Source organism: Chenopodium album, chromosome 6 (assembly GCF_948465745.1).
Source record: "Chenopodium album chromosome 6, dcCheAlbu1.1, whole genome shotgun sequence".
Taxonomy (NCBI): domain Eukaryota; kingdom Viridiplantae; phylum Streptophyta; class Magnoliopsida; order Caryophyllales; family Amaranthaceae; genus Chenopodium; species Chenopodium album.
Genome location: NC_137839.1, coordinates 78,525,487 through 78,542,426, shown reverse-complemented (window position 1 = coordinate 78,542,426; position 16,940 = coordinate 78,525,487). Strand labels below are relative to the sequence as shown.

Here is a 16,940-nt window from a genome sequence, read left to right as displayed (position 1 = left end):
TATAATAGATATGGTTGAAATAAGAAAAACAAAGTGGGTTAATTAAGAGACATACTAGGGTCAATGTCAACCAAAATAGCGGCGCCATAGATTTCACACTTGGCTCCAGGAGCGTGCTTGACCCTCTGCCAATAGTCATTGAAGGCGACGGAAGCAACAGCTCTTAAATCATTTGGTTTATAGCAGGGTTGTCCTGGCTGAATTCTGTTACATGCTTCTTTTGCATTCACGCATACCCAGTCTAGCGATTTTTGTACCACTGCGTCTGGTACTTCATTTGCTATACACCAATTTTTGCATTGGCTGTAACCCCCTAAACATTATATTATATGAATATACGATATTAGAATACATTTATAATACATTCCTCGTACCACTTTAATTTGTAGTAACAATGTTAACGAATTCATTGTATTTCTTACCAGATATTTGTGACAAAAGAACCAACAAAAAGCAAGCAACAAAAGCACAACAACAGCCAGAAGTCTTCATCTTCGAAAATTGGGTTTGTTGCACAAGCTAACAATACGTCAATGTGTTAAGCTCTATTATGTTGTATACAACTACGTTACAGTTATCCTGGTATATATATACTTCACAAACGTACTATATGGCAATTGACTTCAAATTTAGAAATTAATGTTTAGAATCATCATGTGATATCATTACCAAGAATAATGTTGATTTGATTTCATTCTTAACAATTATATACAGTATGTATATAGATAGGGGAAATCGTTCAAGTTATAACTATTACAAGCTAATCAACCTTAATTTAGTAATTACAGATATTATACTCCATATATATTCCGATTACATGAGGAAATAAATTAATTTTCAATTCACTTCGGCTCCTAATTTTCTTCTTTCATAAAATATTCATTTCAGCTCAATTCAGTTCAGTTCAATTCAGTAAATGTGAACCTGCCCTTATTCTTTGTAATATTTGTTTTTACAAAGTTACTATTTTTTTTTTCAAAAGTGGTTATGGACAAATTATTGGATGCACTCAAATTATTTTCATTTTTCGATCATTAATAACTATATTAACTATATACTAAAAGATACACCAACCGTATTGAGTAGTGACAAACGCCAATTTCTGGTGTGTCCTTAGTTTTTTTTTTTTTTTATTTATTTTTTTTTATTATTATTATTTTATTTTTTTATTTTTTTTTATAAAAAAAATCTTTTATAAAACTTTAATATTTTAGGAAATTATTATATACAATAATAATTGTCTTAGTTAATCGTATGAAATAAGTAAAGATCTTTTACATTCTATAGATAGATATGCAACTACTATAGGTATGTGTTTTGGTAGCATATATTTACTTTTTTTTAGGAATGCAACATAAAAATAACTTTAAAAAATGCAATCTTTGAGAATTTTTTTTAGAAAATTATAATCTACATATACTTGAAAAGAATAATTACTAAATTAGGAAAAAAGTCTATATATATATATACTTCTTTAATTAATAGTAAGAAATAAAAAGGATACATTACATCAATTTTGTCTTTGAAAATTTAAAAATTACTCATACTATGAAAGACCGCTACAAGAAAACGCGTTTTTTTTAGTGACTAATATTACCGACGGGCGTCAAATCAGATCCAGCGTGAAACAAATGTCACTGGTTCAAAATATCATCAATCCCCACTTTCAAGTGGAATATTAAGTGCACAGTATGAGAATCCACATTTCAAGATGATCCTCTAACAATACGAATTCAATTCATAATGTTAACTTATTGTGCTGATAGCAGTTGTAATAATTTTAGTAAAACGTATATCGATCAATATAGTCCACTAAAAAAATTGTAGCTAGCTAGACCGGACTTGTAGCACACATCGCTTGAAAGGCCAATATTCCAATTTCTTATTGATAAGTAGTAAGGAAGTAGATGAACTCTACCATTCAACAATACAATAATCAATCCATAAAACATTAATTTGTGGTCACACGAGTAATCCACTAGGAGATTACAATTAAGAAGATGAGGGAGAAGGATTGCAACTTCTATATAATGTCTAACACTTTGGAAGAATCTTCAAAGAATGTGGAATAATCGAACTTGCATTCTCCATGACCTGTTCAAACAAACAGAACACACAACAATCATTAAATTAGTTAGTAATAATAAAGTGATCATGAGCTTTAATTTTTTATGTTCGACCAACAATTATGTTTACACATTTATTCTTCAGAGTTGTGATGTACAAGTATATATGAGTTTGGAGCTTACTAGGATCAAGCGTGGTTAGCACAGCAGCTGATCCGAAGTCGCAGCTGTGAGGCAAGTAGTTGTTCTTCTGAGAGTAGCTATTGAAGGCATATGAAGCGTGGTCTTTGACCGTGTTTGGAAAATAACAAGGCTGATATTCCTGAATCTTAGTGCAGTCTGCTCCTGCGCCACATGCATAATCAAGTGCACTCTGCAGCTCAGCATCCGACGCATGCTCGTTTGCAATGCACCATACTCCTGCTTCTACCTGCAATACTGATCCACATCACACATATATATAGCACCACAGATAACGAACGGGTCAGTAATTTGCATCAGTTACAAATTCATAACAGTACATATTATTTCTACTGTCATATATAGTGTTAAAATTAAGATGGTAGCAATATGTAACGTAAATATGTAATGGTATTATACCAGATTTGAGTGAGATTGATATCAATACAATTAGAACAAGTAAATTTCTTTGTTGCAGCAACATAGTTTTGGGAACTTGATGAAAGAGCATTAGAGCATCAACCTGCAGCAGAAAAATGAAAATACAAGCTAAGCTAAGCACATTCATACATATATACTTATAATCATGAGGGAACATGCAAAAAAAATAGCCATATGCTTAGAAATATATATACTATTCGTACAATCCTTTAACTCCTCGGATCGGATCCAGCATTCGTATCTTAGGTCTTAATTAGTAAACTCGAGAAGCCCATAATTAGCGGGTCTTCACTAATACAAAACTAATAAACATGCATGGAGATGAATAATTTTATTTTGTGTGCACATTAATGAATTTAAATTCACCTCCAATGAATCTTGGCATACTTGTGTTAGCTTGGTTGATTGAAAACCTATTTTAATTAGACAAAGTCAAATTCCATATTCTTTAGTAAAGATGTCAATTCGGGTAAACGGGTCGGGTTTGGGACGGGTAACAGTGAGTCAGGTCAACTCGGGTCAAGTCAATTCAGATTAATTTCATAACCTATGCGGGTCGGGTTTAGGTAGTGTCATGCTTGAGTCGGGTCACGTCGGGTCATACTTCTTATCAGGTTTAGGTCGAGTTTAGGTCGGGTTAATAACAGGTTGGGTTACATTCGGGTAGGGTGAACAATAGGTCGGGTTTAATTTGGGTTATTACGGGTTAAAATGGGTTAGGGTAATTCTCGTGTTTGAGTCGGGTTCGGTTCAAGTCAATAACTTGCGGGTCAGAATCAGGTTCGGTAATTCTCGGGTTTGAGTCGGGTTCGGTTCAAGTCAATAATTTGCAAATTCTAATCAGTTCGGGTCATTTTCAAGTCGGGTCATTCTCGGGTTCAAGTCGGGTTCGGTTCAAGTCAATAATTTGCGGGTTATAATCAGGTTGGGTCATTTCCAAGTCGGGTTATTCTTGGATTCAAGTCGGGTTATATTCAAGTCAATAATTTGCAGGTTACAATCAGGTCGGGTCATTTCCAAGTCTGGTCATATTCGGGTTCAATTAATTATAAATAGATAATTATCATTTTTATCAAGCTAATTATTTCCTTTGACTATAATATATATGGCAAAATACTAGGAAACTATAGTCTATAATTTAGGTAGATAATTATCTCCTTTGACCATACAACAAATATATACTATATTTAACTCTTAAATTTGAGGATGATGCTCCTTTCTTTTGTTGGCCTGGACCGACTTGGTCTCCCAAGACAAAATGCTTTGATCAACAATAATAAGGTGGTCTAAATTGCATTGAAGGTGATTTGAAATCGGGTCAGGAACAATTTGGGTTGAATTTAGGTCAGGTCAATAACAAATAGTGTTAATTTTAAGTCGGGTTAGTAACAGATCGGGTTGATTAATTAATTTTTTGGGTTGGGTAAGTAATAGCTTTGGTAAAATTAAATTCGGGTCGGGTCAATAACAAGTCTGGTTGAATTTGGGTCAGGTCAATAACAAGACGGGTTGATTTCAGGTTGGGTTAAATTCGGGTTAGGTTAGGAACATGTCGGGTTGAATTCAGGTAAGGTTAGTAACCATTCGGGTTAACTTTGAGTTTTGACGGGTTAAAATGAGTTTGGGTCAATTTTGGTTCAAGTCGAGTTCGGTGCAAGTTAATTAAATTAGCCGTTGTAAACCAGTAAATCGGTGAAAGTTGTAAACCGGTAAATTGGCCGTTTAAAGGAAAATTAGATAGTTCCATCCACCCAATTGGACTCTCAGAGGGTATTAGGGAGCATGGTAAAAATTTCGGCAATTTTTATTTCCGGGCGAAAAAAAAGTAAAAAAATTCCAAAATTGAAGGCTAATATCCACGCTTGTTAAGAAATTTGGGATGTTTCGAGGCCTAGTGATGAAAAGTTTTGATATTTTAGGGGATAAATCTCGGGGTCATATAATGCTGTTTGGTACCATATATGATCATTATTTGTTGTCATAAATGTTCGCGGTAAGCTTGAGTTAATGAAATCGGTGCAAGTTGTATACCGGTAAATTGGCTGTGTTAAAGGCAAATTGGATGGTTCCACCCACCCAATTGGACTCTCAGAGGGTATTTGGGACATGGTAAACATTTTGGCAATTTTTATTTTCGGGCGAAAAAAAGTAAAAAAAATCCAAAATTGAAGGCTAATATCCACACTTTTTAAGAAATTTTGGAGGTTTTGAGGCCCGGTGTCGAAAAGGATAGAGATTTTAGGGGATTCATCTCAGGATCATATAATGCCGTTTGGAACCATATATGATCATTATATGTTGTCATAAATGTTCGTTGTAGGCTTAAATTAGGGAAATCAGTAAAGATTGTAAATCGGTAAATTGGCCATTTAAAGGCAAATTGGATGGTTCCACCCACCCAATTAGACTCCCAAAAGGTATTAGGGACCATGGTAAACTTTGCGGCAACTTTTATTTCTAGACGAAAAAAAAGTCAAAAAATTCCAAAATTGAAGGCTTAATTAATATCCACGCTTTTTGAGAAATTTTAGAGGTTTCGGGGCCCGGTGTCGAAAAGGCTTGAGATTTTAGGAGATACATCTCGGGGTCATATAATGCCATTTAGAACCAAATATGATCATTATATGTTGTCGTAAATGTTCGTAATAGGCATAAAATAATGAAATCGGTGCAGAATTTAAATCGGTAAATTGACCGTTTAAAGAAAAATTGGATGGTTTTACCCACCCATTTTGACTCCTACAGGTTATTAGGGACCACGGTAAACGTTTCGGCAATTTTTATTTCCGAGCGAAAAAAATCAAAAAGTTCCAAAATTGAAGACTAATATCCACGTTTTTTGAGAAATTTTAGAGTTTTCGGGACACGGTGTCCGAAAGGTTTGAGATTTTAGGAGTTACTTCTCAAGGTCATATAATGCCGTTTGGAACCATATATGATCATTATATGTTATCAAAAATGTTCGTTTTAGGCTTAAATTAGAGAAATTGGTGAAGATTGTAAATCGATAAATTGGCCATTTAAAGGCAAATTGGATGGTTCCACCCACCCAATTGGACTCCAAAAAGGTATTAGGGACCATGGTAAACTTTACGGCAATTTTTATTTCTAGGCGAAAAAAGTCAAAAAATTCCAAAATTGAAGGCTAATATCCACGCTTTTTGAGAAATTTTGGAAGTTTCGGGGCCCGGTGTCGACAAGGCTTGATATTTTAGGAGATACATCTCGGGGTCATATAATGCCATTTAGAACCATATATGATCATTATATGTTGTCATAAATGTTCGTGGTAGGCATAAATAAATGAAATCAGTGCAGATTGTAAATCGGTAAATTGCTCGTTTAAAGGAAAATTTGATGGTTCCACCCACCGAATTGGACTCCCAGAGGATATTAGGGAACATGGTAAACATTTCAGCAATTTTTATTTCCGGGCGAAAAAAAGTCAAAAAATTCCAAAATTGAAGGCTAATATCCACGCTTTTTGAGAAATTTTAGAGGTTTCGGGGCCCGGTGTCGAAAGGCTTGAGATTTTAGGAGATACATCTTGGGGTCATATAATTCCGTTTAGAACCATATAAGATCATTATAAATTGTCATAAATGTTCATGGTAGGCATAAATTAATGAAATCAGTGCATATTGTAAATCGGTAAATTGCCCGTTTAAAGGCAAATTGGATGGTTCCACCCACCGAATTGGACTCCCACAGGGTATTAGGGACCATTGTAAACATTTCGGCAATTTTTATTTCCGGGCGAAAAAAAATTCAAAAATTCCAAAATTGAAGGCTATATCCACGCTTTTTGAGAAATTTTGGAGGTTTCGGGGCCCGGTGTCGAAAAGACTTGAAATTTTAGGAGATACATCTTGGGGGTCATATAATGTCGTTTAGAACCATATATGATCATTATATATTGTCATAAATGTTCATGGTAAGCATAAATTAATGAAATCGGCGCAGATTGTAAATCGGTAAATTGGCCGTTTTAAGACAAATTGTATGGTTCTACCCATCCAAATTGACTCCTAGAGGTTATTATAAACCATGGTAAAAATTTCGGCAATTTTTTTTCCGGGCGAAAAAAAGTCAAAAAAATTCCAAAATTGAAGACTAATATCCACGCTTTTTGAAAAATTTTGAATGTTTCGGGGTCCGGTGACAAAAAGCCTTGATATTTTAGGAGATACATCTCGGGGTCATATAATGCCATTTAGAACCATATATGATCATTATATGTTGTCATAAATGTTCATGGTAGGCATAAATTAATGAAATCGATGCAAATTGTAAATCGGTAAATTGCCCGTTTAAAGGCAAATTGGATGGTTCCACCCACCGAATTGGACTCCCAGAGGGTATTAGGGACCATAGTAAACATTTCGACAATTTTTATTTCCGGGCGAAAAAAAGTCAAAAAATTCCAAAATTGAAGGCTAATATCCACGCTTTTTGAGAAATTTTGGAGGTTTCAGGGCCCGGTGTCGAAAAGGCTTGAGATTTTAGGAGATACATCTTGGGGTCATATAATGCCGTTTAGAAACATATATGATCATTATATGTTGTCATAAAAGTTCATGATAAGCATAAATTAATGAAATCATTGCAGATTGTAAATCGGTAAATTGCTCGTTTAAAGGTAAATTGGATGGTTCTACCCACCCAATTTGACTCCTAGAGGTTATTAGAAACCATGGTAAACATTTCGGCAATTTTTATTTTCGGGCGAAAAAAGTCAAAAAATTCCAAAATTTTAGAGGTTTTGGGGCCTGGTGTTGAAAAGGCTTGAGATTTTAGAAGATACATCTCGAAGTCATATAATGCTATTTAGAACCATATATGATCATTATATATTGTCATAAAAGTTCGTGGTAGGCATAAATTAATGAAATTGGTGCAGATTGTAAATCGGTAAATTGCCCGTTTAAAGGCAAATTGGATGGTTCCACCCACCGAATTGGACTCCCAGATGGTATTAGGGACCATGGTATACATTTCGACAATTTTTATTTCCAGGCGAAAAAAAGTCAAAAAATTCCAAAATTGAAAGCTAATATCCACGCTTTTTGAAAAGTTTTGAATGTTTCGGGACCCGGTGTCAAAAAGCCTTGATATTTTAGGAGATACATCTCAGAGTCATATAATGCCATTTAGAACCATATATGATCATTATATGTTGTCATAAATGTTCGTGGTAGGCATAAATTAATTAAATCGGTGCAGATTGTAAATCGATAAATAGCCCGTTTAAAGGCAAATTGGATGGTTCCACCCACCGAATTGGACTTCCAGAAGGTATTAGGGACCATGGTAAACATTACAGAAATTTTTATTTCCGGGAGAAAAAAAGTCAAAAAATTCCAAAATTGAAGGCTAATATCCACGCTTTTTGAGAAATTTTGGAGGTTTTGAAGCCCGGTGTCAAAAAGCCTTGATATTTTAAGAGATACATCTCGGGGTTATATAATGCCATTTAGAACCATATATGATCATTATATGTTGTTATAAATGTTCGTGGTAGGCATAAATTAATGAAATCGGTGCAGATTGTAAATCGCTAAATTGCTCGTTTAAAGGAAAATTGGATGGTTCCAACCACCGAATTGGACTCCCACAGGGTATTAGGGACCATGGTAAACTTTTCAACAATTTTTATTTCCGGGCGAAAATAAGTCAAAAAATTCCAAAATTGAAGGCTGATATCCACGCTTTTTGAGAAATTTTAGAGGTTTCGGGGCCCGGTGTCAAAAGGCTTGAGATTTTAGGAGATACATCTTGGGGTCATATAATGCCGTTTAGAACCATATAAGATCATTATAAATTGTCATAAATGTTCATGGTAGGCATAAATTAATGAAATCAGTGCATATTGTAAATCGGTAAATTGCACGTTTAGAGGCAAATTGGATGGTTCCACCCACCGAATTGGACTTCCAGAGGGTATAAGGGACCATGGTAAATATTTCGGTAATTTTTATTTCCAAGCAAAAAAAAGTCAAAAAATTCCAGAATTGAAGGCTAATATCCACGTTTTTTGAGAAATTTTGGAGGTTTCGGGGCCTGGTGTCGAAAAGGCTTGAAATTTTAGGAGATACATCTCGGGGTCATATAATGTCATTTAGAACCATATATGATCATTATATGTTGTCATAATGGTTCGTGGTAGGCATAAAATAACGAAATCGGTGCAGATTGTAAATCGGCAAATTGCACGTTTAAAGATAAATTGGATGGTTCCACCACCGAATTGGACTCCCATACGGTATTAGGGACCATGGTAAACATTTCGGAAATTTCTATTTCGGGCAAAAAAAAGTCAAAAAATTCCAAAATTGAAGGCTAATATCCACGCTTTTTGAGAAATTTTGGAGGTTTTAGGGCCTAGTGTTGAAAAGGCTTGAGATTTTAGGAAATACATCTTGGGGTCATATAATGCCATTTAAAACCATATATGATCATTATATGTTGTCATAAATGTTCGTGGTAGGCATAAATTAATGAAATCGGTGCAGATTGAAAATCGATAAATAGCCCGTTTAAAGGCAAATTGGATGGTTCCACCCACCGAATTAAACTTCCAGAGGGTATTAGGGACCATGGTAACCATTTCGGCAATTTTTTTTTCCGGGCAAAAAAAAGTCAAAAAATTCCAAAATTGAAGGCTAATATCCACGCTTTTTTAGAAATTTTGGAGGTTTCGGGGCCCGGTGTCGAAAAGGCTTGAGATTTTAGGAGATACATCTTGGGGTCATATAATTTCGTTTAGAACCATATATGATCATTATATGTTTTCATAAATGTTCATGGTAAGCATAAATTAATGAAATCGGTGCGGATTGTAAATCGGTAAATTGGTCGTTTAAAGATAAATTGGATGGTTCTACCCAGCCAATTTGACTCCTAGAGGTTATTATAAACAATGGTAAACAATTCGGCATTTTATATTTCCGGGCGAAAAAAAGTCAAAAAATTCGAAAATTGAAGGCAAATATCCACGCTTTTTGAAAATTTTTGAATGTTTCGGAGCCCGGTGTCAAAAAGTCTTGATATTTTAGGAGATACATCCCGGGCTCATATAATGCCATTTAGAACCATATATGATCATTATATGTTGTCATAAATGTTCGTGGTAAGCATAAATTAATGAAATCGGTGCATATTGTAAATCGGTAAATGGCCTGTGTAAAGGCAAATTGGATGGTTCGACCCACCGAATTAGACTCCCAGAGGGTATTAGGAACCATGGTAAACATTTTGACAATTTTTATTTCCGGACAAAAAAAAGTCAAAAAATTCCAAAATTGAAGGCTAATATCTACGCTTTTTGAGAAATTTTAGAGATTTCGGGGCCTGGTGTTGAAAAGGCTTGAGATTTTAGGAGATACATCTCGTGGTCAATTAATTCTTTTTAAAACCATATATGATCATTATATGTTGTCATAAATGTTCGTGGTAGGCACAAATTAATGAAATCGGTGTAGATTGTAAATAGGTAAATTGCCCGTTTAAAGGCAAATTGGATTGTTCCACCCACCGAATTGGACTCCCAGAGGGTATTAGGGACAATGGTAAACATTTCGGCAATTTTTATTTCCGGGCGAAAAAAAGTCAAAAAATTCCAAAATTGAAGGCTAATATCAACGCTTTTTGAAAAATTTTGAATATTTCGGGGCCCAGTGTCAAAAAGCCTTGATATTTTAGGAGATACATCTCGGGATCATATAATGCCATTTAGAACCATATATGATCATTATATGTTGTCATAAATGTTCATGGTAGGCATAAATTAATGAAATCGGTGCATATTGTAAATCGGAAATTGCCCGTTTAAAGGCAAATTGGATGGTTCCACCCACCGAATTGGACTCCCAGAGGGTATAAGGGACCATGGTAAACATTTCGGTAATTTTTATTTCCAAGCAAAAAAAAGTCAAAAAATTCCAAAATTGAAGGCTAATATCCTCGTTTTTTGAGAAATTTTGGAGGTTTCGGGGCCTGGTGTCGAAAAGGCTTGAAATTTTAGGATATACATCTCGGGGTCATATATTATCATTTAGAACCATATATGATCATTATATGTTGTCATAATGGTTCGTGGTAGGCATAAATTGACGAAATCGGTGCAGATTGTAAATCGGTAAATTGCCCGTTTAAAGGAAAATTGGATGGTTCCACCACTTAATTGGACTCCCAGACGGTATTAGGGACCATGGTAAAAATTTCGGAAATTTTTATTTCGGGCAAAAAAAAGTAAAAAAATTCCAAAATTGAAGGCTAATATCCACGCTTTTTGAGAAATTTTGGAGGTTTTAGGGCATGGTGTTGAAAAGGCTTGAGATTTTAGGAAATACATCTTGGGGTCATATAATGCCATTTAAAACCATATATGATCATTTTATGTTTTCATAAATGTTCGTAATAGACATTAATTAATGAAATCGATGCAGATTGTAAATCGATAAATAGCCTGTTTAAAGGCAAATTGGATGGTTCCACCCACCGAATTGGACTTCCAGAGGGTATTAGGGACCACGGTAACCATTTCGGAAATTTTTATTTCCGGGCAAAAAAAAGTCAAAAAATTCCAAAATTGAAGGCTAATATCCACGCTTTTTTAGAAATTTTGGAGGTTTCAGGGCCTGGTGTTGAAAAGGCTTGAGATTTTAGGAGATACATCTCTGGGTCATATAATTCCATTTAAAACCATATATGATTATTATATGTTGTCATAAATGTTCGTGGTAGGCATAAATAAATTAATGAAATCGATGCAGATTGTAAATCGGTAAATTGCCAGTTTAAAGGCAAATTGGATGGTTCCACCTACCGCATTGGGCTCCCAGAGGGTATAAAGGACCATGGTAAACATTTCGGCAATTTTTATTTTCGGGCGAAAAAAAGTCAAAAAATTCCAAAATTGAAGGCTAATATCCACGATTTTTGAGAAATTTTGGAAGTTTCGGGGCCCGGTGTCAAAAAGGCTTGAGATTTTAGGAGATACATCTTGGGGTCATTTAATGCCGTTTAGAACCATATATGATCATTATATGTTTTCATAAATGTTCATGGTAAGCATAAATTAATGAAATCGGTGCAGATTGTAAATCAGTAAATTGGCCGTTTAAAGATAAATTTGATGGTTCTACCCAGCCAATTTGACTCCTAGAGGTTATTAGAAACCATGGTAAACAATTCGGCATTTTTTATTTCCAGGCGAAAAAAAGTCAAAAAATTCCAAAGTTGAAGGCAAATATCCACGTTTTTTGAAAATTTTTGAATGTTTCGGAGCCCGGTGTCAAAAAGTCTTGATATTTTAGGAGATACATCCCGGGGTCATATAATGCCATTTAGAACCATATATGATCATTATATGTTGTCATAAATGTTCGTGGTAAGCATAAATTAATGAAATCGGTGCATATTGTAAATTGGTAAATTGCCTGTTTAAAGGCAAATTGGATGGTTCGACCCACCGAATTGGACTCCCAGAGGGTATTAGGGGCCATGGTAAACATTTCGGCAATTTTTATTTTCGGACAAAAATAAGTCAAAAAAAATCCAAAATTGAATGCTAATATCTACGCTTTTTGAGAAATTTTAGAGATTTCGGGGCCTGGTGTTGAAAAGGCTTGAGATTTTAGGAGATACATCTCGTGGTCATATAATGCTATTTAAAACCATATATGATCATTATATGTTGTCATAATTGTTCGTGGTAGGCATAAATTAATGAAATCGGTGCAGATTGTAAATCGGTAAATTGCCCGTTTAAAGGCAAATTGGATGGTTCCACCCACCGAATTGGACTCCCAGAGGGTATTAGGGGCCATGGTAAAAATTTCGGCAGTTTTTATTTCCAGGAGAAAAAAAGTCAAAAAATTCCAAAATTAAAGCCTAATATCCACGATTTTTGAGAAATTTTGGAGGTTTCGGGGCCCGGTGTCGAAAAGGCTTGAGATTTTATGATATACATCTTGGGGTCATATAATGCCGTTTAGAACCATATATGATCATTATATGTTGTCATAAATGTTCCTGGTAAGCATAAATTAATGAAATCGGTGTAGATTTTAAATCGGTAAATTGGCCGTTTAAAGACAAATTGTATGGTTCTACCCAGCCAATTTGACTCCTAGAGGTTATTAGAAACTATAGTAAACATTTCGGCAATTTTTATTTCCGGGCGAAAAAAAATCAAAAAATTCCAAAATTGAAGGCAAATATCCACGCTTTTTGAAAAATTTTGAATGTTTCGGAGCCCGGTGTCAAAAAGTCTTGATATTTTAGGATATACATCCCGTGGTCATATAATGCCATTTAGAACCATATATGATCATTATATGTTGTCATAAATGTTCGTGGTAGGCATAAATTAATGAAATCGGAGCAGATTGTAAATCGGTAAATTGCCTGTTTAAAGGCAAATTGGATGGTTCGACCCACCGAATTGGACTCCCAAAGGGTATTAGGGACCATGGTAAACATTTCGGCAATTTTTATTTTCGGACAAAAAAAAGTCAAAAAATTCCAAAATTGAAGGCTAATATCTACGCTTTTTGAGAAATTTTAGAGGTTTCAGGGCCTGGTGTTGAAAAGGCTTGAGATTTTAGGAGATACATCTCGGGGTCATATAATGCTATTTAAAACCATATATGATCATTATATGTTGTCATAAAAGTTCGTGGTAGGCATAAATTAATGAAATCGATGCAGATTGTAAATCGGTAAATTGCCCGTTTAAAGGCAAATTGGATGGTTCCACCCACCGAATTTGACTCCAAGAGGGTATTAGGGACCATGGTAAACATTTCGGCAATTTTTATTTCCGGGCGAAAAAAAGTCAAAAAATTCCAAAATTGAAGGCTAATATCCACGCTTTTTGAAAATTTTTGAATATTTCGGGGCCCAGTGTCAAAAAGCCTTGATATTTTAGGAGATACATCTCGGGATCATATAATTCCATTTAGAACCATATATGATCATTATATGTTGTCATAAATGTTCGTGGTAGGCATAATTTAATGAAATTGGTGCATATTGTAAATTAGTAAATTGCCCGTTCAAAGGAAAATGTGATGGTTCCACCCACCAAATTGGACTCCCAGAGGATATTAGGGACTATGGTAAACATTTCGGCAATTTTTATTTCCGGGCAAAAAAAAGTCAAAAAATTCCAAAATTAAAGGCTAATATATCCACGCTTTTGTACAAATTTTGGAGGTTTCGAGGCCTGGTGTTGAAAAGGCTTGAGATTTTAGGAGATACATCTCGGGGTCATATAATGACATTTAGAACCATATATGATCATTATATGTTGTCGTAAATGTTCGTGGTAGGCATAAATTTATGAAATCGGTGCAGATTGTAAATCGGTAAATTGCCCGTTTAAAGGCATATTGGACGGTTTCACCCACCGAATTGGACTCCCAGAGGGTATTAGGGACCATGGTAAACATTTCGGCAATTTTTATTTCCGGGCGAAAAAAACTCAAAAAATTCCAAAATTGAAGGCTAATATCCACGCTTTTTGAGAAATTTTGGAGGTTTTGGGTAGAGCTTTCAATTCGAGTAAACGGGTCGGGTTTAGGTCGGTAAGAGTGGGTCGGGTCAACCTAGGTCGGTTCAATTCGGATTAATTTTATAACCTATGCGGGTCGGGTTTGGGTTGGGTCATGCTGGAGTCGGGTGACGTCGGTCATACTTCTTATCGGATTTGGGTCAGATGAACAATAGGTCAGGTTTAATTCGGGTTTTTACGGGTTAAAACAGGTTAGATAATTCTTGGGTTCGAGTTGGATTCGGTTCAAGTCAATAATTTGCGGGTTAGAATCAGGTTGGATCATTCTCGGGTTTGAGTCGGGTTCGGTTCAAGTCATTAATTTGCGGGTTATAATCAGGTCGGGTCATTTTAATGTCGGTTCATTCTCTGGTTCGATTAAAGTCAATAATTTGCGGGTTATAATCAGTTTGGGTCATTTCCAAGTTGTGTCATTCTCGGATTCAAGTCGGGTTATGTTCAAGTCTATAATTTGTAGGTTACAATCAGGCCGGGTTATTTCCAAGTCAGGTCATATTCGGGTTCAACTAACTATAAATAGATAATTATCATTTTTATCAAGCTAATTATTTCCGTTGACTATAATATATATGGCAATATACTAGGGAACTATAGTCTATAATTTAGGAAGATAATTATCTCCTTTGACCATACAACAAATATATATTATATTTAACTCTTAAATTTGAGGATGATGCTCCTTTCTTTTGCTGGACCGACTTGGTCTCCCAAGACAAAATGGTTTGATCAACAATAATAAGGTGGTCTAAATTGCATTTAAGGTGATTTGAAATCGGGTCAGGAACAATTTGGATCGAATTTAGGTCAGGTCAATAACAAGTCGTGTTGCTTTCGAGTCGGGTTAGTAACAGATTGGGTTTAATTTTTGGGTTGGGTTAGTAATAGGTTTGGTAAAATTCGGGTCGGGTCAATAACAAGTCGGGTTGAATTTGGGTCAGGTCAATAACAAGTCGGGTTGATATCGGGTCGGGTTTGTAATAGGTTGGGTTTAATTCGAGTCAGGTTAGGAACGGGTCGAGTTGAATTCAGGTCAGGTTAATAACAAGTCGGGTTAAATTCGACGGGTTAAAACGGGTTTGGGTCAATTTCGGTTCAAGTCGGGTTCGGTTCGGGTCAATAATTTACGGGTTACATTCGAGTTGGGTCATCTCCAGGTCAGTTCATGTTCGGGTTCGGATCTCACATACTCGGTTCTACTCGGGTTTAGGGTTGATTTCAGGTTGGGTCAGGTCGGGTTTGGGTCACTATTTTTTCGGGTTTAGATGGGCGGGTTAACAATCGGATTTGAGTCGGTATTTCGGGTCGGGTCAACTTTTGACAGCTCTATTCTTTAGTATGTATTATGGGGTTTAATGAGGTTTCTTTCCGTTGATTAAGGTAAATTAAGATCAATTCTATTGACAAGTCATAAAATTTTCAAACTAATCCAATGCATAATGAACTTAATCCAGATAAACTTGGTTCAATGTCATGATCTATTGAAGTTTGGTAATAAAAATGATAATCATTCCAAGAGTTGTATCATTGAATTACTTAAAACATCTAACTAACAAAAAAAAAAAAAAAAAAATACATGATGTAGGTGTAAACATCTATCTGGAAGATAACCAGAAACTAGTTCCTGATATATTATTACAATTACAAAAAGACATTTATTCCTCTCTTAGCTTGATTTTGTTATTTCCCAATATCTTCAAGGTGTGCAGCTAAATTTGCAAGTGTCATGACCTGGATGTCAATAGAAAAACAAATTAAATTATTTAGAGTATACATACTAGCTAGCTTACTATGAGCATAAGAAAAAACAATTGGGGTGGGTTAATTAAAAGACGTACTAGGGTCAGTGTCAACCAAAATAGCAGCGCCAAAGATGTCACACTTGGCCCCGGGAGCATGCTTAACAATCTGCCAATAGTCGTTGAAGGCGGCGGATGCAACAGCTCTTAGATCATTTGGTTTATAACAGGGTTGTCCTGGCTGTATTCTGTTACATGCTTCTTTTGCATTCACGCATACCCAGTCTAGTGATTTTTGTATCAATTCATCTGATGCTTCATGATCTGCTATGCACCAATTTCTGCATTGGCTGTAACCCCCTATAAAATATTTATTACAACGATATTAGTATACATTTATAATAAGTTATATGACATTCCTAGCTAGTACTACTTTGTAATAACAATGTTATATTAACATATTCATATCTATTTTTCTTACCAGATATTTGTGACAAAAGAACCAACAAAAAGCAAGCAACAAAAACACAACAGCAAGGAGTCTTCATCTTTGAAAATTGGGTTCGTTGTACAAGCTAATAGTACGTGTATGTATTACGCTCTGATCTATTATATACAGAGTACTTCACAAACTATATGGCATTGTATCTTCAAATTTAGAAATTAATCATCATGTGATTATTTCATTATTAACAATAATGTTAATACTTAATGGGGTTGGGTACAATTAAGCTAATCAAGCTTAATTTAGTAATTACAGATATTATACTCCATATTGCGAGTATATGAAGGAAATAAACAATAATTTCATGATCTTCAATTCAATTCATATCATCCTAATTATTCTTATTAATTGATATTCTATCCTTAATGCAGGTCTAGTCATAATATGATTTAGTTTCCTACCACGTAATAATATTAGGAAAAAATATGCTATAT

At 35.0% G+C, this 16,940-nt stretch overlaps 1 protein-coding gene across 1 annotated transcript; it reads right to left on the bottom strand.

Annotated features, from left to right (window-relative positions):
* Positions 1 to 2,034: 2,034 nt before the first annotated feature.
* LOC145637356 (uncharacterized) lies at positions 2,035 to 16,549 on the bottom strand. Its single transcript, XM_081688811.1, has 5 exons — positions 16,483 to 16,549; positions 16,117 to 16,361; positions 2,695 to 2,769; positions 2,197 to 2,496; positions 2,035 to 2,094 (listed from the first exon to the last, which is right to left on the bottom strand). The coding sequence occupies exons 1-5, from the start codon at positions 16,547 to 16,549 to the stop codon at positions 2,035 to 2,037; spliced, it is 747 nt and encodes a 248-aa protein (XP_081544937.1).
* Positions 16,550 to 16,940: the final 391 nt, after the last annotated feature.

Coding starts and splice junctions, on each gene's coding strand:
- LOC145637356 (XM_081688811.1), bottom strand. CDS start 16,549: ATGAAGACTCCTTGCTGTTGTGTTTTTGTTGCTTGCTTTTTGTTGGTT. Junction 2,770..16,116: donor TCTTTGGCGCTGCTATTTTG/GTTGACACTGAC, acceptor TTTCTGCTGCAG/GTTGATGCTCTAATGCTCTT. Junction 2,095..2,196: donor CAACTCTGAAGAATAAATGT/GTAAACATAATT, acceptor TTGTTTGAACAG/GTCATGGAGAATGCAAGTTC.